The sequence below is a fragment of the Tarenaya hassleriana genome, unplaced genomic scaffold, assembly GCF_000463585.1.
Source record: "Tarenaya hassleriana unplaced genomic scaffold, ASM46358v1 Cleome7, whole genome shotgun sequence".
NCBI lineage: Eukaryota > Viridiplantae > Streptophyta > Magnoliopsida > Brassicales > Cleomaceae > Tarenaya > Tarenaya hassleriana.
The window spans coordinates 4,505,661-4,530,000 of NW_010969548.1; the positions used below are offsets into that span (position 1 = coordinate 4,505,661).

Below are 24,340 nucleotides of genomic sequence, written 5' to 3' on the forward strand. Positions count from 1 at the left end.
GCATATAACTGCTGGGAATTTTCGTTCACGGAAAGTAAATTTAATTTTGAAAACTCAGAAAATACGAAACATCATTTTAATTGTTAAGTATCTTTCTTGTCTTGAAACACCAACACACCAGAGGAAGTCATCTCTCCGCATGCATGAGCATGACGACAAGATTCGGTACCAAACAAAAACATGACAAAACAATAATCCATGAGTCTTTTCCATTTTTGATACTAAGTTCTTCCTCAAAGGAGAATCCACAGATCCAACGAAACTTTCAATCGAAAGAAACTATATGCATACATATATACGTAAAATATACATGCATATACATACATACGTGTGTGGTGAAGGCCCAACACGAGTCCATATGAAAATGGGCCCAGTGAGTGGTAGGTAATGACGAAACAATCCCTAGATAGCTAACTGATTCACGAAAGTCCCAGAAATTTCGAGCCGTTGGATGCGAGGAAAAGTATGATACCACCGTCGGATAAGGTAGACTTTTCCACTGGTGAACAGTTAACGTAAACAACGGTCGAGTGGAAATCTTTGTTACTGATATATCTTAACCGTACACGTGTATGTCAGTCTCAAATCTTCGTCACAGCCACGTGACTGAAACCTAACCTCTTTCGCCTACCAAATCAGCGACGACCTAAAATTTCTTCTTGCCTTGTTCATCCGCACCGATACGGCAACTTCGTGACTGGTCGTATAAGAACGCGCTTGGAGACGTAGTTTCCTGGAAATTCCTGCTCTCCGTTGGTGCCGATTTTGGTACGATTCGCTGACCCATCTCTCAAATTTCGATCTTTCTCTTCGTTTCCCTTGGAAAAACACCTCTCTTTTGGGGTTTTTTCTTTTTTCTTTTCTCCGTAGCTGGTTTGCTAGAGAGAAATCAGGTCTCTTTTGCTGCTTCTCGGATTCTATCTTACTTTTCTTATTTGCTCGAAAGTATCTCAGGCGAATCGGGTCAGATTTTTGGAGTGACCAACAGTTCTATCGAGCGATCTATAACTTTCCGGTGAGTTTTGATTCACATGGTTATCGTTGACCTCATAATTCATCTATGCCTTGTTCTGTTTTGATTTGAATTTTGACATGGGTTCTTCAGAATCATTTGGTAAGATATTGGTTTTTTTGTTTGTTATGGTGCTATACTGATCGGGTGACTCTGTTTCCCTGGATTTGGGTATAGATTTTTATGATCGAGCAGTGGATCTGTTGATTTGAGTCTTTTCCTGAGAAAATTCCATATTCAGAGAGCTCTAATTGGTTGGATCTTGGGAAAAGCTTGAATCTTGTTGTTTGATTTATTCCCCGAAGGAGGCATGACTTCGAGATAGATGGCGATATGTTAGCTTGATCTATTTTCTTACTAGGAATTCTCTGAGATGAGTACTTTTCCTTGAAGTGTGCAAGCATCTTTGCTATGGATCTGATACAGATTCCAAATAGAAACATAGTGCTCTTGTATTGGTCTCGTGGCAATGGAGGATTGATTTGCTTCGTTCTCTTTCATGTTTCTGTTTTCAGGGAACACCACAACATGAGCCGTCCACAGGATCCACCTCGTGGGTTTTTCCCATTTGGAAACCCTTTCAAGATTTTATCCCCAAAGAACTCGTATCTATCCCCGAAGCTTCTCTCTCTGTTGAACAGTTTCGAAGTGGACCTGGCAGCTAGGATTAAGAAACTCGTACCAAGCGACAAGAAGGATATCCTTACTTTCTCATGGATGAAACAAGCTTTGGAATCTCTTTGCGAGACCCATAAGAGCATCAAAACCCTCATAACCGATCTTGAGCTCCCAGTATCGGCCTGGGAAGATAAGTGGATTGATGTGTATCTGGATGTTAGCGTGAAGCTGCTTGATCTCTGCAATGCCTTCAGCTCAGAGCTCACTCGTCTCAACCAGGGCCATCTCCTGCTTCAATTTGCTTTGCATAACTTGGAGGGCAACTGCCCCAAGAATCTTTCGAAGGCCCGATCTTCCCTGGACAGTTGGAGGCAACACATTATTGCGAGGAACCAGAGAATTGAAAACTGCCGGGCAATCTTGAGCAGCCTCGTAGGATCGTTGGCTCTCCCCAAGGTGAAAAACTCAGCAAAGGGAAAAGTACTCATGCGTGCACTATATGGTGTAAAGGTCAAGACTTTGTACATATCCGGTGTCTTTGCTGCGGCATTTTCGGGTTCATCCCAGAACCTTTTATATCTCCCTGTGTCTGACGAGATTCCATGGGCACAAGCATTCATGGAAATGCAGAACAGCATAAACCCAGAAATCAAAAACATATTTTTGTCAGGTGGGCTGACGGTTCTGAAAGAGCTGGAGGCCGTTGATGTGAGCGTGAAGGATCTGTACCCTGGAATTGAAGATGGGTCAGTTTCCATTGCTCTGGAACCAGTGAAGAAATTGGTCACAGAGCTGTCTGAGGGGCTAGATCTTGTCTCAAAGGAAGTGGACATCTTCTTCAAGATAGTGTTGTCGGGGAGAGACGCTCTACTGGGAAACCTCAGGTCGAGCGGGGCAGCAGCAGCACCGGAAAAGGCATTGGGAAAAAATTTCATAGGGCAGACCGGCGTGAGAAGACCCTAGCTAGCACTACAGCTTGTCTGTTGTACAGATGGTTTAAATTGTCCATCTTGCTCGTGAATGTAATACGGTACTGTCTTGGTGGTGCGAGTTGTAAGGTTTGGCCTGTAATCCTACTATCTACTTATGATGTCTCTGTGTTTTGTGCCCGGAAAACGTCAAGTCGTCGTATAAGCAACGTCTGCCAGATAAGAACTATGATTAAGCTTTATTGTATCAAACGTACTGAGATTCCCCGCATGGGGACGGATTGATTGGCGAACAAGATTGTAAAACAACAAATATATCTATATCTATATGTATCGTTGACTTGCGGAAGAGGAAGAATACGGAGAAAGGAAAGCCCATTTCTTCACGGGTCGTCCGAGAATTTGCCGTTCAAAAGGTTAACACTACACGTATCTCTCTACACGGATTTACAAGCGAACCCGCAAAGATACAGCGTGAATCCGTAAAGTTCAGTGAGAAACATTTCAATATGATCTCTGCACCTCTATCTGTTCTTCATGAATCTGATAATGTATACTGTAGTATGAAGAAGATACGAGGAATTGGAAGAACACTAACAGCTTCAGTTTTGTTTTGTTTGTTTTTTTCTTTCACAAAAGGATAGAGTTCATCTTGATTTGTTTTTGTTCTTGTCCAAAAGGGCTGAATCTGATGCTTGAAAGAGGCTCCCCATTGAACAGTGATAGCCGCAGAGATTCCGCATTATCTGTTTCTGAATCTGATGCTCTTATTCGCTATCATGTTTTTTATTTATTTATTCTAATACATCCATGTCTACCTTTTGTATATATATCTATATATATTGGAAAAAATATACATAAGCCATGATATATGTGTGTGTATATATAAGCCATTGTAAGTGACGTTTACTCATCTAAATTTCCCTTGATTCTCATCTTGATCGGCTCTTTCAGCCGAACAAACAAAAGAAATATATTTGAATTATTACACTTCCTATATGATTATATATTCCAATTAACATTTTTCTCTTTCGTGGAAAAAAAAGAGAAGGATTATATATTCCATAAAATAAAATATTAAATCAACAGAAATTTAGAGGGGAAAAACGAATGTAAGGTTTTATTGTGGTTTAGAAATAATTACAAAATACTATAAACAAGATTCACACACTATAGGCTTACCAACGTCAAAATATGAACTTGACCAATTGAGACGGGCAACAATTTAATGTGCGTAGATCCAAATATAGATATTTATTTCAAATCTTCCACGCATTACATAACGCCATTACATAGTAAACGAGACGATGTTATTGGAATATTAGAGTACATATATATATATATATATAACATTGTATATATAGGAGAGAACTAGCAACGGTTGTTCATAGAGACGAAATCGATCTGGACTCCGACGAAGATCTGGTCATCCACCAGATAACCCTTTGACTTGTCATCAATGTCTGCGAGAGGAGCGAACTCCTCAAAGCCCCTGTCCTCACCTGGTTCTGCTGAGTACCACTCCGGACCAACTGCAATACATATGTATAGTTATATATATGATTATACACACACGCGCGCGCGCGCGCGAATTCTAAATCGTTTCAGTTTTGGTCAACGTACGTGAGCGCTGGAAATGTTTGCGTCGGATTTGGTCAAACAGTCGCAGCTTGAATCCGACGTAAGTCTTTGCCTCGAGGGCGTCGCTGGTGAACCTATCTCCGGACAAGTACACCGAAAGTGATTTGCCTTTGCCCTTGTTATTCCCTCTAGGATAAATGCGTATCCTCCTGATTTTAATTAGCACGTGCTCAATTAAACCTACTGGAATAAGCATGTGGGAAAAAAACATACAAAAAGAAAAAGGCAGACCATATCCGGCTTCCAATGACAAACTCGTTGGAGAAATGGTCGTCTTCGAAGGAGAACATGGTGTAGTTAATCATCTTCCAAGTGATCTTGTTCCTCGGAGGATTCTCGACGATGGAAAAGCATTCGGCTGTGCCAACTTTAGCGTCCGCTAAGCCCATAATCTTGACACCAAAGAGAGCAATATCGTCCACAAGGAACCCTTGTTCTTCGTCATGAAGAGTTGCATGGGAAATCACACGCACATCCTTCCACGTCGTTCGAGATAAATTACATTTCGGACTTCCTATACCTTAGCATCCAGCAAAAAAAAACATAAATTCAGCATCAGGACATGAAGAAATCAAGTCACAAGAGCGAGTGAACGGTGAAACTACCAGTAGCCCACTTCTTCTCGAACTGGCTTGCGGCAAAAAGTGCAATTGGATACTTCCACGCCACAACCTCTGAATCTTGCTTCTCGAAATGAATGGAAACATGCCCGTATTTGTTCGGATAAAGAATAAGTTTCCTGCGTAAAGTTCAAGAAAATGAACCGACTATATATATATATATATTTCTCATGCATGCAATTCAACCGGCCGGAAGAGTTCATATACTGACATATATGTATTGGGCAACGTACGTACTGACCATTTATGATCACCGAGTTCGAAAACGGAGGATTCACACGCTTTGATCTCGTATTTCCCAAGCAAGGAGAAATTATCAATCTTGAAGAGGTGAGAACCCGGGTGATTGCCTTTGAATTGTCTGACAATCTCTGTGGAAAAAAGAAGAGATGCAATTACACTTGAACTTGAAATAGAGAGAGTGTATAAATCTCTTTCTGTCCCTTAATTACCTCCAATAGGAAGTGGACGTGGCATTGTAACGGATTATGAAATACGATGTTTGGTGATGTGCATGCCCAGATCGATGGAGGAGGCTATTTATATATATCTTGGGTCGGTCCATCGATCAGTTTTGGTAATATATCATTTTCGACCCCATATTACTGATAATCACATTCTAGCCCCAGCATTATCTATTTGATAAACGACACATTTAAGTCTTTTCCGAGAAGCTGAGGATGGAAAATTTGATGCATGTGGACCGGCCAGAAAGATGTTCCATTCGATAAGCGTGAATCATTCGCTCGCCATGAGATTGATGAGTCGCATTTCTTAAGATATGTGAGCACGAGATTCCTCATGATAAGGATGAGAACATCAGTGAGCAAAATTCAATGTGAATCCGATGCTTGAAAGGCCCTTCGTCGGTTCAGAACCGTTAAATATATATATCATCTTCCATTTAATATATATATATATATATACATATATAAACTAATATGAGTATAGGTTGTAGTCTCACGAAATATATAGGGCTTCTCTAACGCTGCAATGAAAAAGTTTAACTTGGATAAAATTGGAACGAGAAGGATTTCATGTGTATCCAGATATATGCAATATATATATTATCTTGTTATTATTTGATAGAAAAAGGGCTTCGAAAGGAATTCATCAACTTCACGCCGTAGTATAATATAAAAGTCATACACTGGCTTCTAGAAAAATGAATTGGGTATTTTGGAACAAAACCGAAAGATATCAAGACCCATTTCATTCGATGCCAGTCAGATCCGGTCCAATGGATTACATTTTTGGGCTTATTACAGAGGAAAATCAAAATGAAGGGGCCCAGTAGGATGGAATTTTGTGTTGGAAATCCATATAACAAAACCAATTCGTAAACCTCACGATTACAGAGAAACTTGCGAAAGAACTCTATTCATATTATAGCATTCTAATCATGATACCATAGGAATCATATTTAATTCGATTCATATTATAGCAATCACTTAGATTGCGTCTGATATTTCACGCGAATCTTGTCCAAGCCATCTATGGCTTTTGTAATTAATGAACAAAAGAATAATTCTTACGACCAAAAAAAACTTGAAAAATGGTCAACGAGACTAATTAGGAGAAATGAATAATATCATTTTAATTTTTTTTGGTATGGTACGTTGACCAATTTCCTAAATCATTCAAGAGTCTCCCTTTTCGCACAACTTATAAAAAAAAAAGGCGTAACCGTATGACTTATTTATTATCTTTCTTAAAATTTACATATTATGATGGTTATTATATAGACACGGAGGACACTCTCCCTTTTCTTTTCGTAGGACGACACCAACGAAAAAATAAAAATTTAATTTTGGGAAAAATAAATAAAAGATCGTTTCTTCTCCCTCATCTCACATTTAAAAGAGTTGCATCGTTTCAAAGAACATCGCCTCCACCGCCAATAAACACACAAAACGGCGTAGTTTTATAACTCCCCCGCCGTCTTCTTCTCCGGAGGGGAACCCTAGTTCGCAGCCATGGGAGAAGATCAAAAGCCCCTTTTCACTGAAAAAACCAAATCTTTCTCGTCTTCTCCTTCATCCCTATGGCCCCTATCGAAGCTAATGGTCAGTTTCGTTGCCTTGATCTCTCTCTCTTACATTTTCTACTCCCTCGGTTTCATGGTTCGTTCCTCCTCTTCTTCTTCTCCATCGATTTCGCCGTCTTCTCACATCGCCATATCGCCCAAACCCCGACTCGGGTCGGGTCAAAACCCGGAGAAGACCGATCTCAAGCACATCGTCTTCGGCATCGCCGCCTCCGCAAAACTCTGGAAACATCGCAAAGACTATGTCAAAGTATGGTGGAGACCCGACGGAGGGATGAACGGCGTCGTTTGGCTCGACAAGCCTGTAGAAAACGACACCGTTTCGTCCTCGGCCTCATTATTGCCACCGATCAAGATCTCCTCCGACACGTCGAAGTTCAAGTACAAGTACCCGAAGGGGCACCGGTCGGCGATCCGAATCTCCAGGGTCGTGTCGGAGACGGTGAGATTGTTGAACGGAACGGAAAAGGAGAGAAACGTGAGGTGGATTGTGATGGGAGACGACGACACTGTGTTTTTCACGGAGAATCTGGTTAGGGTTCTGAGAAAATATGACCACGAACAGTTTTATTACATCGGATCTTCGTCGGAGAGTCACTTGCAGAACCTGCACTTCTCGTACGGGATGGCGTACGGGGGAGGAGGGTTCGCGATGAGTTATCCACTGGCGAAGGCGTTGGAGAAGTTTCAAGATCGGTGTATAGAGAGGTACCCGGAGCTGTACGGATCCGACGACCGGATTCATGCTTGCATGTCGGAGCTCGGAGTTCCTCTGACCAGGGAAGTTGGCTTTCACCAGGTCAGTTCTCCGTCTCCTTTGTTAATGTTTTCCACTTTCCCTTTTTTGATGTGTTATATCTGTTTCGTGTTCCGTGCTCTCTTCTGTTTTGTTTTCCGAGAATCACGAGGATGATATTCGGGATTTCGATTTTTCCATTAAATTTCGAAGTAAATTATATTTCTGAGTTAAAAGGTATTTTTGCATCTTCGAGTGTCTGCATAAATCTTTTGCAATTTTTATCACCGAACATAAAATGTCACATGAAATAACAGAGGGAAAATGGGAGACAATTTTACTGTTTATTCAGATTGAAAAGGATAAATTATATAGAATAATATTAGATGAAGTTAATCTTAATTTTGTGGGGAAAAAATAAAACAAATCTTTACTTGCCATATCTCTGAATTGATCCAAATAATACATTGTCTTTTTTTTTTTTAATTCCACCTAATCTCATGGGTTTTTAATTTTCCATTTAATATCGATAACTCCCTTTTATTTGGTAGTCTACAAAAACAGAAGAATATTAAATCTACGGAACCAGCCATAACTTCAAAGCGCATTTAATTAATTTTTAAGTTAGGTTTGTCAAAGATATTATTGAAATCATCGATTTTTTTTCCTCATCGTGTGTTCTTCTTCCTGAAATCTCTCGCTTTTATTAAGTGTAGCATCACCGATAATTACAAGTTTAATTAATTGTTTTTATATTTACTAACATTTATAACGATTAAGAACCGATGCTCATTATTCTTCAGTTTGCATAACATACATAATCCCATGGTAAAATCAGTTAATAAAATAATTAATATGATACATTATTTTATGTGTACAAGTGTGTGTACGTGCATGCGTATTGTTATATTGTTTGCATCTCGGCGACGCCTGTGGTCGTAGGCAGCTTTTAGCTTTAAGACTCGTCCCATAAGTCAACCATCTTTGAAATTGGACGACTACTCACTCGACCATATCCCGAGTTTCTTGTCAAATTCAGAATGTACTTCGTTTGCTACGTGTTTATTTAATATTCGACGTTATTAAAAAAATTTAATTTCCACTCTAAATGATTTTTTGCAAGCAAAAAATGTATAATACGTGCTTTTTTGGTATTGATGGGGTGGAAACAGTTCGACGTGTACGGGAAGCTATTGGGCCTGTTATCGGCCCATCCAGTGGCGCCGATCGTATCGGTACACCACTTGGACGTAGTGGACCCCATCTTCCCGAACATGAACCGAGTCAAAGCCCTTCACCGACTCATGCTCCCCGCCAAACTCGACTCGGCCAGTCTCATGCAACAGTCCGTCTGCTACGACGCCGCCCGCAACTGGACGGTCTCCGTCTCATGGGGATACGTCGTGCTGATAACACGTGGCGTCCTGCCGGCCAGGAGGATGCACATCCCCGCCCGCACCTTCGTCGACTGGCACAAACAAGCCGACCCCCACAACTACGCCTTCAACACACGCCCCATCAGCCATGACACGTGTCACCGGCCACGTGTATATTACGTAACCAGCGCTCTATATGACCCGTCCTCTCACCGGACGGCCAGCGAGTACGTCGGCCGCGCCACGTGGACTCCTCCTTACTGCGACTGGGAGATTCCGGATCCTTCCGAGATCATTCGGGTCGTGGTTTACAAAAGACCCGACCCGGATCGCTGGACTAAGGTAATCAATTGTTCGTAATCACCGAAAATATATTTTATAATGATTTGGATGGTTCTTAAAAAGCGATATCTTTTGTTAGGCTCCGAGGAGGGACTGTTGCAGAGTATTGCCTGCGACGAAGAACGGGACGATGGTGCTCAATGTGGGAGCTTGTGAAGATGGTGAAATTGTTGAATTTCGGTCCAAATGAATTCCTTTTATACATATATTTACATACACTTGAATGGATCTATATAGAGGTTCTATAGGTGAGGGCTTTTTCATAATTTTAATTTTGCTTGTTTTTTTTTTATTTGATTTTTTTTTCAAACTTTATCACAAAAACTACTCACCCTGAGTATTGCATGGGAGTGCGGACCATCAAAGATTACCCCTTTATTCAAAATATCCTTATTCAATATGTATATATAGAAAATTATTATCTTAAAATATGGACAATATTTGACTATTATTGCGAGGCATGAAGTTGGAAAACAATATAAAAAATTCATGGAAAATCTAAAAACGTAAAAACAATTTATTCTAAAACTTCATATAAAATTAAACGGAAATGGAAGGAGTATAAATTATCTCCGCACAGATGTATGATTATAAATATTACAGATCAAAATATAGATAGTAATCAGCAGCGTAAGAACAAAATGTGACGGTGCTCCATAAATAGTAGTGCAGACATTTAAGTCGACCGACAATGACCAGCTGGAATGACGCGTTAACTCGGCCTCAGCTCGAGCATCTAACTCGGCCATACAAATGCCTAAAATTCTCTCCGTCATCCTATTCGTATTCCACAGTTTCCAATCTCTCGCTCGCCATGGCGATTCCGCCCTCAAGCATCGGTTTCCGTCTCCTCGTCTCCCTTCTTGTTGCTCTGTTCGCCGTCGCCGTATCCTTCTTTCCGCCCGACGAATACCTCCTTGACTGCGGCTCCGCCGTTGACTCCACCGTCGACAACCGCAGATTCGTCTCCGACTCTCCGGCGTTGAACGCACCGTTCTTCTCATCGGATGGATCGATCTCTGTTCGAGCGGAAAATCCATCTCCGAACCTTGCCCAGATCTACCGGACTGCTAGGGTTTTCCCGAGATCCGCCAAGTATGAGTTCAACGTCGGCGAGAAAGGGACACACATGGTACGTCTCCATTTCCATCGGTTCAATTCTTCGAGAATCGATTTCGGTGAAGCGGAATTCCACGTTGTGGTTAACGGGTACGTCGTGCTTAGCAATTTTAGTGGCGAGGACGACTCGTCAACTAAATATGGTCCTAGGGTTAGGGAATTCCTGATCTGGGTTGATGTCGGAAAGGTCGTTATCAGGTTGGTTCCTAGTGCGCGTTCTAAATTTGCGTTCGTTAACGCCGTCGAAGTTATATCAGCGCCTAAGGATTTGATCGCAGACGTTGCCACCTCCGTATCCGATGATGGAACCGAGAAATTCAACGGCTTGGTACATCAAGCGATGGAAGTTGTTTACAGAACCAATGTCGGTGGGCGGAAAGTTACCCCTTTTAACGACACGTTGTGGAGAACTTGGGTTCCGGATGATGAATTCTTCAAAACCGGCGAAGGATCCGACAAAATCTACTTCGCCAGCAGGATAAAGTACATACCTGGAGGGGCAAGCCGTGAAGTTGGCCCTGATAATGTCTATAACAGTGCTCGTGTGGTTAAAAGCAAGAACGGTTCGGTTCCTCAGGTTAACATGACATGGGAGTTTCCCGTGGCAAAGGGTTACAAGTATCTTGTCCGGATGCATTTCTGTGACATTGCTAGCAAGTCGCTGGGGGTTCTATACTTCAATGTTTACATCAACGGGAATTTAGCCTACCAAGATTTTGATCTGTCGTACTTGACGGGTTACGTGCTGGCTTCCCCCTTTTACATGGACTTTATGGTGGAAGGTGGTTACCCTTCTTCGGGTTTTATAAGCATAAGCGTTGGGCCGTCGAGTAAGAGCGGCGAAAATGCGGTTGATGCGATCTTGAACGCAGTTGAGATCATGAAGATGAATAACTCAATGGGTAGTCTTGATGGGTACATTCCCGCGGAGATGATACTAAGCCGCTGCCCAAACAGAAAAAACATTAGCATTTCGATCTCAGTGATCGCCTTCATGTGCATACTGACTAGTATTTACATCGTGGCACGGAGGAGGATAGTTAGGGATGGGTTTGGCTGGTCGAAGTTGCCTGTGGACGTCCCTGGGCACGATCTGAAGGCCGGGAATCAACTTGCACCGAGAAGGCCATGATGACTTCCGCGTAAATTTCGTTCAGCTTTTATTACAGCACAGCGAAATATCTTCTTAAATGAAGCTGGATAAAAGTATATCCATTACCTTTTGGAATTCTCTGCACAGGTATTTGCCTTTGCTTGCTTCAATTTGCGTTCAAGAATCTCGCGCCATTTATTTGTATAAAGCTTACGCTCTACGGTCTGTACTCTTTGTTTTTGCACAGTGCCCAAATCATATTGTCTCATAGGTTCAATCGACATAGGTCAGGGGGAGGAGGTCTCGTAGGTTTCTTTGGGTTGTATCAATTTTGTCGTTCCTACTTATATGTTGATTAGTCTTACTCTTAAGATTAATCAATTTACGTTAATTAATATAGTAGTGGGTGTTCAATTTGCACGATTTTTTATGTCTATATATTATATATACACACACACAATTATGATACATAATTGGTGTGTCAATAATACCAAGCTTCCGAACGTGTGTTGATATTATAGTAAAATATAAATTGAAGTAATTGGGCCTGAGCCCAAGAGAGTCCAGTAAATACCCATTAAAGCCCATTTTACGACGATACCGAGGTTCTGTCTTGTTTGGTATAAATTTGAGTTTTGTTTATGCTTTGGTTGAGTCCAAGAGAGCCCACGCCGAGTGTCTGTTTTGTTTTCAGGCGTTGGCCTGATTTAAAGTTTGGACTGTGTAAAATAATCTACCACAGTACTATGGAAAAGGTTGACAATAGCTTTTGATTGTATTTTGCCGTGGATTTACCCTAAAACTATCTGTAATTTTATTTGAATATTCAATAATTATACGCTTTTTCACATATAAACTACCAACATGTATAATTTAACTTTTTTTTTTCAGACGTTTAAAAAATACATTATCTGGTGGAAAAAAAAAATGAATTATTGGTCTATAAGTTAAAAGTCTCACGTCAAGTGAGATGTAAACTTTGGATAACCCAAACCCGTGCCGATGACTCGCCATTTGTAAATCTTCTGTTTCGCAGCCGTACGATCCTCTTTGATCTGCTGGGCCGGGCCCACCAACATCTTCGCCGCATCCAACCACTGTCTTGGAGTGGCCCCACACACATGTTACCACTCTCCTACCTGTCGCGCGTAAAACTCACGCATTATTTTCCCCCTCGTTCCAGGAATGAAATGGTAAACAAACCCCTTTCCGCCTTCCGGTGTGACCGAAATACCCCCCCGAGACAAAATCTCTTGTGCATGCTCTATGATGCACCCTCACGTGACTCATCGCCCTCCACCGCGTGACTAACAGCTATATTTTCAAAGAATTTTCTATTGGTGTATGTAACTTTAGGACTATATGAGGTTGGACAATCGGTGAAAGCGCTGTTGTATTCTGTCTTTACAGTGTTGAATGTAGTAACATTTTCCACCCAGAGATTTTAACATTAAGGCTCAATTCTATATATAATTCTTCTGGGCTTTCCCCAAGGGGCAATTTCAATAAATAGTCGAAGACCTAAGGGTAACACCGACCAACTACAAAAAGCAGATCGAAATATATGAAGGAAGGGCCGAGAAGGCAACAGAGTTGAAAAAAAACGCAAAAGCCCTACTTCTGTGAGATCTGTGCCAAAACACACACAGCAAAAAAATAAAAAATAAAAAAAACCGCTCGAGAAGAAGAGAATCGGGGTATGTATAGGCATGTGTGTGTATATATATACACACACGCACACATGCTTGTCACTACACTTACATGGAAAAAAATATATATGCGCAGGAGTATATGTATGCATTCTAAGCATTTGGTTTTTTCTGGGATAGTTTTGGGTAGAATGAGGATTCGGAAGAACACGACACTGTCGTCGCTGCTTTCGGCGGCAGGCTGCGGCGGAGAGAAAACGCAGACGCACGTCTGCCACCTCAATCAGTCGCCGTGGGATGTGATTCCTTTCACTTCCTCTGTCGATGCCGCCGCTGCCGTCTTAACGAACCAACTGGACTCGCCGTGGTTCCTCCCTTCTTCGTCGTCTTGTTCTCACCAGGTAAGCGTTGTTCCATTTCCGTTGGATTTCTCTGCCTTAAATGTCCCGCATTTCTCTAGGTTTATCTCCGTCTATTATCACCTTCCCGCATTAGGGTTTTCAGTTCGGGAACGGAAAGAGCCCTAAATTTAGGATTTTGGGTCCCTGAGCAGTTTGGTTTCTCGATTAGGGTTAGTGGGTCGTTATTATTTTCCATCTGGAGTGCCTCTCGCTGTCTGGGTTTCGCTATCGAGCCCATTATTCTTTTGGCATGAAGTTGGAAAACTGCCTTGCATTTTATTTTGGAAAGCAGTTCGATGGAGACGATAGCTTCAATGGGAATGTGAGCTTGGGCGATTCTTACGGCGCTGCTGAGAGGTAAACCCATCACCTTCCCTCCAATCGCTTCCACATTATCGATTATCGTTCGCTTCGTGTTTCTGCGTTTTAGGGTTTTCGGATGTTCTTAGATAATCGAGTAATTAATCAATCCTCCGAATCGGATTCGAAATGCTGGGCTCCACGGTCGACCCGGTTCCGATCTCGAGCTTTAATCGTTGGATTTTTTTTAAATCATCGATCATTCGGCGTGAAGTTTAAATAATAAGAAAAAAAAATCCAGTGTCGTGTCCGTGGAGAAACTCGGTATCATTGCGGAGGACAATGACGAGAAATCATCCGACGAAGAACACAGCGATCGATCGGATTGGAAGAGCAGCAGCAACAAAGCCAAGAAAAGCAAAAGCAAATCCCACGAGCCCAATTCGTCTCAGAAAACTTCCGGCGCCAAGAGCGGCGACCAACCGAATCCGGCGTCGGGGACCGCCGTCTCGCCGCCACGGCGGGGGCCGGAAAGCATCAGCATCCGCCACCACGACAACGAATCCTTACGAGTTTTACTACTACTCGGGGTTCGGGCCGCGGTGGGGCAAAAGGCGAGACGGAGGGAAGAGTGGGGCCGAGGAGGAGAAATTGGTTTGTAATGGGGATAGGGATGGAAATAAGAAGAATGGCGATTGTCGGAATAATGGTAATGATGATAATAGTAATGTTGATAGGAGGGTTTTAGGTGATGAGGATGGTAAAACGACGACGTTTGGAGGTGAATATAATTGGGAGGAAGAAGATGACGTAGTGGACCAAGAGGGGAAGGTGATGACGATGATGATGATGAAGAAGAAGAAGAGAGGCAGGAAGCCCGTAAAGGCAAGGTCCCTGAGGTCCCTCGTGTGACCTTTTTTTTTCAGGGCCTTTTTGTAATTTAACAACCCCACGACCAACCCAGCACTCTCTTTTTTGTTCTTCTATTTGGGTTTTCTTTTGTGAACATTTTATGTCGTGGGTAGATCAATAATTTTTTTTTTATATTCCGAAGGTTCACCAAGATTTCGACCCTATCTATATCATTGGATCCGAAAGCAGCCTTTAGATACGTATAAATGCGTCTCTCTCCCTGCCTGCGGGGTCGAACTGACCACCTTCTACGCCTAATCTTCTCAGGGAGACTTGGCCACTATGAGTGCCTACGGCTCGACCACCACAAGGTGGGTGGTAGATCAATATTTTGTATGTTGCCATTTGGGCTTCTTCCCTTTTTTTTTAAAAAAAAAAAATCATTTTAGTTCAAAACACCAACAAATTGTAGTTCTATTAAAACCTAAAATGAGATTTCAGTCAAGATCTTTCTCTGACATGATTTAAGTGATTGTCGTGTACAATTAATGATATGATCCAACCCAGTCAACGGAAGAATCCTTCTTCCGATATCACCACATCCTAACAAAAACATAAAATTAAATATATAAACGTCACCACACCAAAAAGAAAAGAAAAGAAAAAGGCTTTCAGATTTAATGGTTGTTTGTTGCTCATAAATATTATTGGATTGCTCTTACTAAATATCTTGAACGAATTTTATTATTACAGTTTGACCGGGAAGATGAGAGTCAACGTCAGCCGTATGTTCTAATACATCTGGAAACAACGTGAATGGTTACAGCAATTCACATATTAACATATTTTATAAATGCTATCCCAAATTATATAACAATTAAAATAGTAAGCAAAGAGATTCGTTGCAAGCTACGCAACCCTTTCTCCGAAATAAATATATTTGACGTTGAAACATAATATGCCTTGTCAATTTTTTATTCCACCGCATAGTGTGAAGAATATAAAAACCATGCGGAAAGAGAGCAACACCTTGTCTGAAATCAGTAACACAGCATCGAACCAAGTAAACAGAACGTGTTAAGGAAGAAACTATATTGTTGAGAAAATAAACACTATTTACCATACATGGGGAACTCAGTCCGAGACTGAATTGCTTGTCTGAGGATGGCAAGAGACGGAACGGGTGTCCATGGCGGACTCTGCTCTGTAATCCTTGCGGATTCCCCACAGGATCTCATTGCATCTCTTCATGCTGGGTCGAGACCGTCTGTGGGGAGCTACGCACTGGAACGCCATCTCTAAAACCTTCTCCACTGCTAAGTTGTTCGCCGGATTGCGTTCCAGCTTCGGGTCCAGGATGGTTATTGCATCTCCATTCGTGAACTTCTTGATCGCCTGTTCGCGTTTATGTATGCAAACAGAGTTCATGTCTTCTTTCAGTCAAATGTCATTACATAACACGTAGGCTTTTAAATTATTGCAAATGGTGATGATTTTTCCTGGTCAGCCGAAGAAGCTTCGATTCAAAACCTTTTTTTTTTCCCATGAAAATGGATTCAAAGTCGTCTATCTGTATTTAACTATACTTGTGACGTGGGATCAGATAGATACCACAAAGAAAAAGATGAAACAGAGTTGTGAAGATTCGTACCCATTTAATGGTTATGCGTTCTTTGTGTTCGCGGTTAGCCTCGATGGGACGCCGGCCTGTGACAAGCTCGATGAGTAGCACACCAAAGGAATAAACGTCGCTCTTCTCGGTTAGCTGATAGGTCGTTAAGTACTCGGGATCCAAGTACCCTGCAGTTCCTTTTACTTGCGTGGAAACATGGGTGGCTCCGGTTTCACTGTCAGCGGCCAGCCTGGCAAATCCAAAGTCAGCCACTTTTGCCCGGAAGTTCTCTGTCAGGAGAATGTTGGAGGACTTGATGTCTCTGTGGATGATCGGATGATCTGCATTGAAACATCTGACAATATTTGTAACCGATTCTCAGACAAGAACAGATACTTTGGCACAGCACATCACTTGAGATTGGAACTTGCCTGTATACATGTGAAGATAGGTTATCGCATGGGCAACATCGATGGCAATATCTAGCCGGGTAGCAAGATCGAGAATGTTTCCATGCTTGCCTGCAGAAGGCTCCTTGCAAAATGTTTATACGTATCTTTGGATGCGAGTAAGATAATGAAACCGGAAAGTACAAGGAAAAGAAAAAAATCGCTCACCGTCCAAGTGTTCTCGGAGAGTTCCATAGGCCACATACTCGACAACCAGAATCTTTTCATCCTCGTGAACCAAATATCCGTAGAATTTAACCAAATTCATATGTTGTATTCGAGCCAACGTCTGTATCTCACTCAGAAACTCTGCTCCTTCGCGGTCGTCATGGATACTCTGCATCCGACAACCGATGTTTTCATACAAGTGGGAATATTCTTCATAAAGCAAGAGTTAGATTCCAAGGATTTGTAAAGTTTGAAGAAAAAGAAAGATCGACGCTTTTTAGAATTGGACCTTCTTGGCGCGTTTGATTGCAACGGTGGTGCCATCTCTGAGCTTGCCTTTGTACACAGTCCCGAAACCTCCCTGACCGATCTTGAACGTCGGTGAGAAGTTCTTGGTCGTCGCGCAGATTTCTTCAAAAGTGAATCTCGGTCTCTCTGCGTCCTTTGAATTGCCATAATGCCTCTGGTTGCTTCCTTGCGAACTCCTTCGCGGCCGGCTGCTATATTCTGCTCATTCAGTACGCATAAGAACAAAAAAAAAATCATGAATTCGGTTCCTGTATCATATAACTGACCCGTTTCAGATTGATATCTGGTGAGATTATCATCCGAGAACGGGAAATTGTGCTTAAATCACGAAGGGTGAACATCGACTTGAGAAATCCAGAAATTGCGGACAGATTCAGACAGGGCTGCAAGTTGCAATTCGGATACGCAGCTGAGAGAGAGAGAGAGAGATTGTACCGGAGTAGGAGTCGGAGCTTTTAGATACGACGGGATCAGGAGGAGTGAAGCAGTTGATGAAAAGGCCGGCGATACGACGGGCGACGGAGGAGGTGGACTTGTCGGAGGAGGCGGCGGTGGAGGAGCTGACGTCGGTGTAGAAAGAGGCGGTTGCAGGAGAAGATCCGGCGACAGAGCTAGGTCTCCGGCTATTGTACATCGGATGAGAGGTGAAATCGCCGGTCTGTGGAGGCCAAAGAGAGAAGCAGAATCGCGGGCGGAAGTGGAGAGAGAACAGAGGGAGGGAGAGAGACAAAATGGCCGGAGACTAATCTTTTGATTTTTCAAAAAGGCAGTTAGCCCGATGGATCTTCAATAAATACACATATACGAAATGCCAGCTGGCTCATATGTTTCAATAGTTGGTCCATTATTTTCCGAAAATATATAAATAAACAAATCGGATACCGACGCGAAGGAAAATTTACTAAAACCTTTGATTTGAAGTAAAATAAAATTATTATCGGATGAGGTGGCAGTTTTCAAGGCAGTTGGATTAAGCAAAGTTTCTTAATCATTCAGAGGGTGTTGACCTTTGACTTTTTTGCCATTCTAAAATGGGCCGTTCATTTCAGTTGTTTTAGGCCCGTTCGGCCCATTACAATGTTTTCGGAATCCGGATGGACACGGGTTTTCCAGTTGCCATCATTTTATTAACATTATAATTATTTATTAATATTAATAAAGAGAAGAGTTTTATTCTCGATCGCCTCATCCCGCCATCATATATCATCTCCGTCGTGGGTACGTACTTTGTCCTCTCCGCGTCATCCTTGGGCGATCTTATCGTACCAGATGTCGTCTATTCTCCTGTCTGTGAGTATAATCGATTTTAGTTCTCTCTTTCTGCTTGATTTTCGCCTTTGATGAATTGTTGTGGTTTATAATCTGGTTCGTGTCTGAGAATCGATATGGTTTGCTTGATCGAATGCCTTCTTTTGCGGCCTCTCGGGTTTTGGTTATGTTTCGGTGGATTTGATCAGACTATCATCCGATTAAAACCCAATTTCGATTTTTTTCCACTATTGATTTGCTTATGTTTGAAATAAGCAGAGGCATTCGTTCTCATGTGGCGGTGGTACTGTTAATTGGATTAGGCAAGGCGTTGGGTAACTTCTGATGGATGGTTGTTCAGAAGAGCTTTAGAAGTTGAAGTTTTTTCCAGTTTTCTGAACCTCTCTAGTTAAATCAAACGACGTTTCTAATATTCGCATGTAATTTGGGGCGTGTACTTTAGGAGAGCTGGTGGTCTAATGTGTCGGACAAAGAGGAAGGAGACGAAAATGCTACCCAGGGAAATGATTGGGAAGTTGTGTCACTTGCGGCTTCAGCATACGATGCTTCTCCTGGTCTAACAGAGGCGGAGTTGAAAGATGATGACAATGGAGTTGTTACTCTCTATGAAGGCGAAACATCTCACCCTTTGTTCATGTCTCGTCACTTTGTAAGTGAGCATGAGAATCTACCCCTGGAAAGTAGTGAACCCGAGGTTCATGACGACGAGGTAAGCAGGGAGATCGAATTTGGATTTGGTCTGGCCCAGACACAGGGAAAAGAAGAAGGAGATTTGACGCTGAAGGGTTTGAACTAATCGGATGAGTTTGCAGGACTTCAATTTCTTGATGCAAAAGGTAAAAGAGAAGAAAGCACATACAATGCAGCCATCAATTCCTTGCATGATGGAAGAACAATTGTTGGGTCAAATGTCTACGAGGAAAAGGAACCTATTCCAGATCAAACCGAGACATGCACTTGTGTCGTTCCTGATATTTCGCCATCTCTAAGGCCTACTGAAGATGACAAGAATGAAGAACCGGGCATCCCCTGTGAAGCCTGGTGGAGAAGAAGTGTGGCTTCGTTGTATGAACAGGCGAAAGAGGCCAATGCATTTTGGTCAATTTTCATCGCTGCAACTGTGATGGGCATAGCGATCATCGGCCAACAGTGGCAACAAGAGAGGTGGGGGGTTTTGCAGCTCAAGTGGCAGTCCAGCCTTGTAAATGAGGTGTGTATTCTAGCTACCATGTATTGGGACATATTATTGTCAGATACACATCGAGCACCAAACAGTAGAGGTGGCCGTGATTCCTTACATCAGTGAAAAGAAGAAACGGAATATACATTTACATATACATATATATGTACAGAGCAGAGAGGCGTATGATATATGTTGGAATCCATTTTATTGCAGAAAGCTGCTGGAAGGTTGTCGATGGGGCCGATATCTCATATGAAAGGGCAGACAGCGACGGGGTTCCTTCGTTAGGACCAGCTCCTTCAACGAAAATTAAGTACAGTATGTGTATGTACTCTTATACACATATGTATATATGTTTCTGCATGTTATGTATATTACCCAAATATAAAGATATAATAGTTACATTACATTATCCATTTTCATGGTTTCGTTTCCTAATGGGCATGTAGTATTGGTCGGGTACACAAAAAAACGCTCGCACGTATACGTATGTACATATTTTCACGTCTCCCAAAGCAGCTAATGTGTGTATATAAATGATGCGGACATATATAATGCTAATGCATATGACATGAATACGAAGTCATTTGCAAAGCCAGCGAGACATATATCTTCAATTCAAATAAAATATAACGAGTGTATCGGTGTCATGCAAATCTATATGCCGCCGCTGCCCTCTTGCCATTAAATGTAGACAGCAAATGTCAATCTCTTTCTACATTTATTTATGGACAACGTGACCTTCTCTTTTTTTTGTATTCCACGCAAAAGAAGATAAAGTAGCAAAAAAAAAAAAAAAAATCCAAGATAAGTATAATAATATTTTTAAAAAAAATATTAAATATATTTTAATTTTTTGAGATTTCTCCTTTATAAGGATATGATCATTATACAGTATTGTATTTAATTAGATATTGTTGGAGATCTCCTTTTCTTGGGGACCCGTACATGTACATTATTAGCAGGGAAAAACAATTTGGAGATGGAATAATAACTTTGATGATTTCATTACGCCTATTCATCGATTGCCCTCATCACCAAAGCCCTACGTGTCCTCCATATCTGCATTATGCCAGATTTCTGTTCAATTGAATTATATATCAAATCAAACCCCCAATGTTTTCATGCAGATCATTTCTACTTTGTTACATTTTTAATTTTGTTGTTGGGTGTATGTTCTGATTGACCATGACAATAATTGGATGGCAAGAATTATAACAAGAGTCAAGCATGAGCTATAAATGCCATTGAAATTGTGGGCTGGCAACTCATCTACTGGTTACTGGACACCTACCCTTATGTCACCCCACGGCCACGGGCACCGTTGTTAATTTTCATTTTCCTCTTTTTAATTACTCTGCCTAAACACAATGTTAAATATTTATGTTAAAGAGGTAGCTCGAGTGTATATATATGACATAATCTACACATAAGAAACGATTATTATCTTCAGTTTTGTAAAAGTAAAGAGTCCAACACAGCAATATATAAGATAAAAAGAAATACAACTCTAATAATATCATCATGGACCCGAAAAACGCCCAACTTAAAAACACTACCAAAAAAAAAAAAAACTGACGTATATATTTGACTTGTTAAGCCCTAAGACAGGCTATGAAAATTTACCTAGTACATGTATATTATACATATACACACGTATATATTTGACTCATCATGCATTTATGTTTACAGCCTTTGACTTTCACATCCGTGAATGCAATCAGTCCGAGACATTCAGTGATGATACTGCGGACCACAGCCTTTTTATTTTTTTTGTTTATTTATCCTCTCTGCATTTTTTGTTAAATAAATTTAAAAAAAAAAGTATTAAAATGTGGGAGGAATGAAAAAAATAGACAGTGACATTAATTTTATTGTTTTTTTTTTTCAAAAATTTCCCCAGGTGTAGAGGGTTGAGAAGGTCGCCCTAGATCCCAGACTGATGAACCTAAATGAGGGAAATCGCATTTCGTAATTCGAATTAACACACTTCTAATGTGTATAGTTTGGTTCCTGAAACTAATTTTTTTTTTTTTTTTAAAAAAGGCTTGTCGGTAAAAAGATTTATAAAAACAGATATAGTATACGAACAACGGGATGTTAAAATTCTCTTCGACCAAAGTTCCATGCTATGTGACGATCACGAAAATGGTTCTAACCCTTACTCCTGCTTCAGAAACACGGGAGAGATTCGTTCTATTCTATCTATATGCTAATGTTCTCTTTCATGCACGGTTCCTCAACCTCAACCGAGCTCATTTAATTTCAAGCACGTATACGCATATACACATGTGTCTCTGTATTTTCACCGTAGATGGTCATTTAATGGACGTATTAAATGATGCCTTACCTCAGTGTTGCAGAATTTGGTATCACTACAGGGAAATACCACTTTGCCTTTGCCCCCAGACGCGCTTCTCTCAACCCTCATTTTTTTTCTTTAATTATTGACTCTCATGCATATTACTAAACTGAATAATCATCCAACTCGCACTATAAAAAAAAAAACTCTCAACGATAACAGCGGCAGCATTAATGAGGGTTACATCCGATGGTTAGCAGGCCGAGAAAGAGGTCTCACCCCCTTTACTACGGCATCATTAACCTCTCCGCTATATAAATCTCCACTTCCCTCATCTTTTTCGGAATCAGTCGGTCACTGATCTCTCTCAATTCTTTCCCCTATATACTTAAACAATATTGTTATACTGACCTCAAAGATTCAGATTCGATGGAGGTGGCGAATGTCGTGGTGGTGGTGGCAGTTGTGGCGGCTTACTTGCTGTGGTTCAAGCGTATCTCACGGAGTCTTAAGGGTCCGCGTGTCTGGCCCTTATTGGGCAGTCTCCCGGGGCTGACCCAGAACCGCGAACGCATGCACGACTGGATCACAGAGAACCTACGGGCGTGCGGAGGGACGTACCAGACGTGCATATGCGCATTGCCTTTCTTGGCTCGGAAGCAAGGTCTGGTGACGGTGACTTGCGACCCGAAGAACATAGAGCACATGCTCAAGACCCGCTTCGACAACTATCCCAAGGGCCCCACCTGGCAAGCTGTCTTCCACGACCTCCTCGGCCATGGCATCTTCAACTCCGACGGCGACACCTGGCTCTTCCAGCGCAAAACCGCCGCTCTCGAGTTCACCACCAGGTTTCCGTCTTTCTTAACCTAAAACAGCACATATCGAATCAGGTGTGCAATGCATAGTCGTAGACGCCGATCGCAAACCAAAAACCTAAACCTATTCATCACATTTCCCATTTAAAAGGAAAAATAACTGGATCTATCAAATTCAGAATATGATATTTTTTTCGAAACGAAAAGGAGTCTAATTAAATCATTTATACGGGTAAGTAAAAAAATTTCCTTATTCGGTTATCAATTTAAATTAATATAAATGGACTCTCCAATTCTCCGGTTATGTTTCAGAATTCGAACCAACCCGGAACTTATGGGGATTAATCCGGTTATGTCGGGATATTTGAATACCTTTTTTTTAAATGTACAGAACGCTGCGGCAAGCCATGGGGCGGTGGGTAAACCGGGGAATAAAAAACCGGTTCTGCCCGATCCTGGAATCGGCTAGCGCAAAAGCCGAGCCGGTTGATCTCCAGGACTTGTTTCTGCGGCTCACTTTCGACAACATCTGCGGTTTGGCCTTCGGCAGGGAGACCCGAACCTGCTCGCCCGGCCTCCCAACCAATAGCTTCGCCTCGGCTTTCGACTGCGCCACTCAGGCCTCTCTTCAACGCTTCATTTTGCCTGAGTTCCTCTGGAGGCTCAAGAAATGGCTTCGGCTCGGCTTGGAAGTCAGCTTGAGCCGAAGCCTCCTCGAAATCGACGGCTACATGGCTGACGTCATCACCGCTCGCAAGGAAGAACTGCTGCTGAGTCAGCAGGATGGTGGGACCCAGCGCCACGACGATCTTCTCTCTCGCTTCATGAAGCGCAAGGAGGCGACCTTTGACGAGAGCTTCCTGCAGCAAGTGGCGGTAAACTTCATCCTTGCCGGACGCGACACGTCATCGGTGGCGTTGAGCTGGTTCTTCTGGCTTATCACCAACCATCCCGCTGTAGAGGACAGGATCGTGAGGGAGATCTGCTCCGTCCTGATCGAGACACGTGGCACTGACGTCTCGTCCTGGACGGAGGAGCCGCTAGGGTTCGACGAGGTAGACCGCTTGGTGTATCTGAAGGCGGCGCTGTCTGAGACTCTGAGGCTGTATCCGCCGGTGCCGGAGGACTCGAAGCACGTCGTGAACGACGACGTTTTGCCGGACGGGACCTTCGTCCCCGCGGGATCGTCGGTGACGTACTCGATCTACGCGATCGGGAGGACGAAGGCGGCGTGGGGAGAGGACTGCCTGGAATTCAATCCGGAGAGGTGGATCTCACCATCGGAGGGAGGGAAATTCATCAATCACGACCAGTATCGGTTCGTGGCGTTCAACGCAGGGCCGAGGACTTGCCTGGGGAAGGACATGGCGTACCTGCAGATGAAATCGATCGCGGCGGCGTTGCTGCTCCGCCACCGCGTGACGATGGTGCCGGGGCACAAGGTTGAGCAGAAGATGTCGTTGACGCTATTCATGAAACACGGCCTCCGAGTTCC

General features: G+C 42.4%; 7 protein-coding genes and 1 pseudogene across 10 annotated transcripts in view; 6 read left to right on the forward strand and 2 right to left on the reverse strand.

Moving 5' to 3' along the window:
* Positions 1-658: 658 nt before the first annotated feature.
* LOC104801398 (protein BPS1, chloroplastic-like) lies at positions 659-2,801 on the forward strand. Of its 2 annotated transcripts, none has more exons than XM_010524662.1 (3): positions 659-768; positions 947-1,015; positions 1,528-2,801. In XM_010524662.1, the coding sequence occupies exon 3, from the start codon at positions 1,541-1,543 to the stop codon at positions 2,591-2,593; it is 1,053 nt and encodes a 350-aa protein (XP_010522964.1). In that variant the 5' UTR covers positions 659-768; positions 947-1,015; positions 1,528-1,540; the 3' UTR covers positions 2,594-2,801. The 2 variants fall into 2 exon arrangements, with proteins under 2 accessions (XP_010522964.1, XP_010522965.1); XM_010524663.2 differs by having other exon boundaries at positions 661-768; positions 955-1,015.
* Positions 2,802-3,794: 993 nt separating this feature from the next.
* On the reverse strand, positions 3,795-5,382 carry LOC104801399. Of its 2 annotated transcripts, none has more exons than XM_019200959.1 (6): positions 5,273-5,382; positions 5,062-5,191; positions 4,806-4,939; positions 4,432-4,714; positions 4,183-4,349; positions 3,795-4,091 (listed from the first exon to the last, which is right to left on the reverse strand). In XM_019200959.1, exons 1-6 carry the CDS (start codon positions 5,295-5,297, stop codon positions 3,931-3,933), a joined length of 900 nt encoding a protein of 299 aa, XP_019056504.1. In that variant the 5' UTR covers positions 5,298-5,382; the 3' UTR covers positions 3,795-3,930. The 2 variants fall into 2 exon arrangements, with proteins under 2 accessions (XP_019056504.1, XP_010522966.1); XM_010524664.1 differs by having other exon boundaries at positions 4,432-4,720.
* A 1,227-nt stretch (positions 5,383-6,609) lies between these two features.
* LOC104801400 lies at positions 6,610-9,611 on the forward strand. Its single transcript, XM_010524666.1, has 3 exons — positions 6,610-7,666; positions 8,776-9,321; positions 9,401-9,611. The coding sequence occupies exons 1-3, from the start codon at positions 6,797-6,799 to the stop codon at positions 9,509-9,511; spliced, it is 1,527 nt and encodes a 508-aa protein (XP_010522968.1). The 5' UTR covers positions 6,610-6,796; the 3' UTR covers positions 9,512-9,611.
* A 386-nt stretch (positions 9,612-9,997) lies between these two features.
* LOC109116125 (probable receptor-like protein kinase At5g24010) lies at positions 9,998-11,953 on the forward strand. The gene has a single exon (XM_019201062.1). The coding sequence runs from the start codon at positions 10,013-10,015 to the stop codon at positions 11,570-11,572; it is 1,560 nt and encodes a 519-aa protein (XP_019056607.1). The 5' UTR covers positions 9,998-10,012; the 3' UTR covers positions 11,573-11,953.
* A 1,130-nt stretch (positions 11,954-13,083) lies between these two features.
* LOC104801575 lies at positions 13,084-14,795 on the forward strand. The gene is made up of 5 exons (XM_019200947.1): positions 13,084-13,230; positions 13,363-13,583; positions 13,876-13,940; positions 14,185-14,537; positions 14,632-14,795. The coding sequence occupies exons 2-5, from the start codon at positions 13,374-13,376 to the stop codon at positions 14,793-14,795; spliced, it is 792 nt and encodes a 263-aa protein (XP_019056492.1). The 5' UTR covers positions 13,084-13,230; positions 13,363-13,373.
* An 838-nt stretch (positions 14,796-15,633) lies between these two features.
* Positions 15,634-18,020, reverse strand: LOC104801401 (calmodulin-binding receptor-like cytoplasmic kinase 2). Its single transcript, XM_010524668.1, has 6 exons — positions 17,709-18,020; positions 17,254-17,471; positions 16,965-17,133; positions 16,779-16,868; positions 16,387-16,688; positions 15,634-16,130 (listed from the first exon to the last, which is right to left on the reverse strand). The coding sequence occupies exons 1-6, from the start codon at positions 17,905-17,907 to the stop codon at positions 15,870-15,872; spliced, it is 1,239 nt and encodes a 412-aa protein (XP_010522970.1). The 5' UTR covers positions 17,908-18,020; the 3' UTR covers positions 15,634-15,869.
* Positions 18,021-18,462: 442 nt separating this feature from the next.
* On the forward strand, positions 18,463-20,137 carry LOC104801402 (annotated as a pseudogene).
* A 2,128-nt stretch (positions 20,138-22,265) lies between these two features.
* LOC104801403 (cytochrome P450 86A2-like) overlaps positions 22,266-24,340 on the forward strand; it is a 2,507-nt gene continuing 432 nt past the window's right edge. The window contains exons 1-2 of one of the 2 annotated variants that reach the window (XM_010524670.2): positions 22,266-22,878; positions 23,237-24,313. In XM_010524670.2, coding sequence (XP_010522972.1) covers positions 22,457-22,878; positions 23,237-24,313 — 1,499 coding nt within the window. In that variant the 5' untranslated portion in view covers positions 22,266-22,456. The remainder of the gene's footprint in view (positions 22,879-23,236; positions 24,314-24,340) is intronic. The other variant, XM_010524669.2, reaches the window with a different exon arrangement.

Bases quoted from the DNA above. Each gene is read 5' to 3' on its own strand.
- LOC104801398 (XM_010524662.1), top strand. From the start codon at position 1,541: ATGAGCCGTCCACAGGATCCACCTCGTGGGTTTTTCCCATTTGGAAAC.
- LOC104801399 (XM_010524664.1), bottom strand. From the start codon at position 5,297: ATGCCACGTCCACTTCCTATTGGAG. The intron at 4,940-5,061 runs GTCAGTACGTAC...AACTTTACGCAG, and splicing joins GAACTCGGTGATCATAAATG to GAAACTTATTCTTTATCCGA. The intron at 4,092-4,182 runs GTACGTTGACCA...TATGTATTGCAG, and splicing joins CAAACATTTCCAGCGCTCAC to TTGGTCCGGAGTGGTACTCA.
- LOC104801400 (XM_010524666.1), top strand. From the start codon at position 6,797: ATGGGAGAAGATCAAAAGCCCCTTTTCACTGAAAAAACCAAATCTTTC. The intron at 7,667-8,775 runs GTCAGTTCTCCG...GGGTGGAAACAG, and splicing joins GGGAAGTTGGCTTTCACCAG to TTCGACGTGTACGGGAAGCT. The intron at 9,322-9,400 runs GTAATCAATTGT...ATCTTTTGTTAG, and splicing joins ACCCGGATCGCTGGACTAAG to GCTCCGAGGAGGGACTGTTG.
- LOC109116125 (XM_019201062.1), top strand. From the start codon at position 10,013: ATGACCAGCTGGAATGACGCGTTAACTCGGCCTCAGCTCGAGCATCTA.
- LOC104801575 (XM_019200947.1), top strand. From the start codon at position 13,374: ATGAGGATTCGGAAGAACACGACACTGTCGTCGCTGCTTTCGGCGGCA. The intron at 13,941-14,184 runs GTAAACCCATCA...AAAAAAATCCAG, and splicing joins TCTTACGGCGCTGCTGAGAG to TGTCGTGTCCGTGGAGAAAC. The intron at 14,538-14,631 runs GTTTGTAATGGG...GGAGGGTTTTAG, and splicing joins GGGCCGAGGAGGAGAAATTG to GTGATGAGGATGGTAAAACG.
- LOC104801401 (XM_010524668.1), bottom strand. From the start codon at position 17,907: ATGTACAATAGCCGGAGACCTAGCTCTGTCGCCGGATCTTCTCCTGCA. The intron at 16,869-16,964 runs GTGAGCGATTTT...AGCCTTCTGCAG, and splicing joins TCTCCGAGAACACTTGGACG to GCAAGCATGGAAACATTCTC. The intron at 16,689-16,778 runs GCAAGTTCCAAT...GTTTCAATGCAG, and splicing joins CTATCTTCACATGTATACAG to ATCATCCGATCATCCACAGA.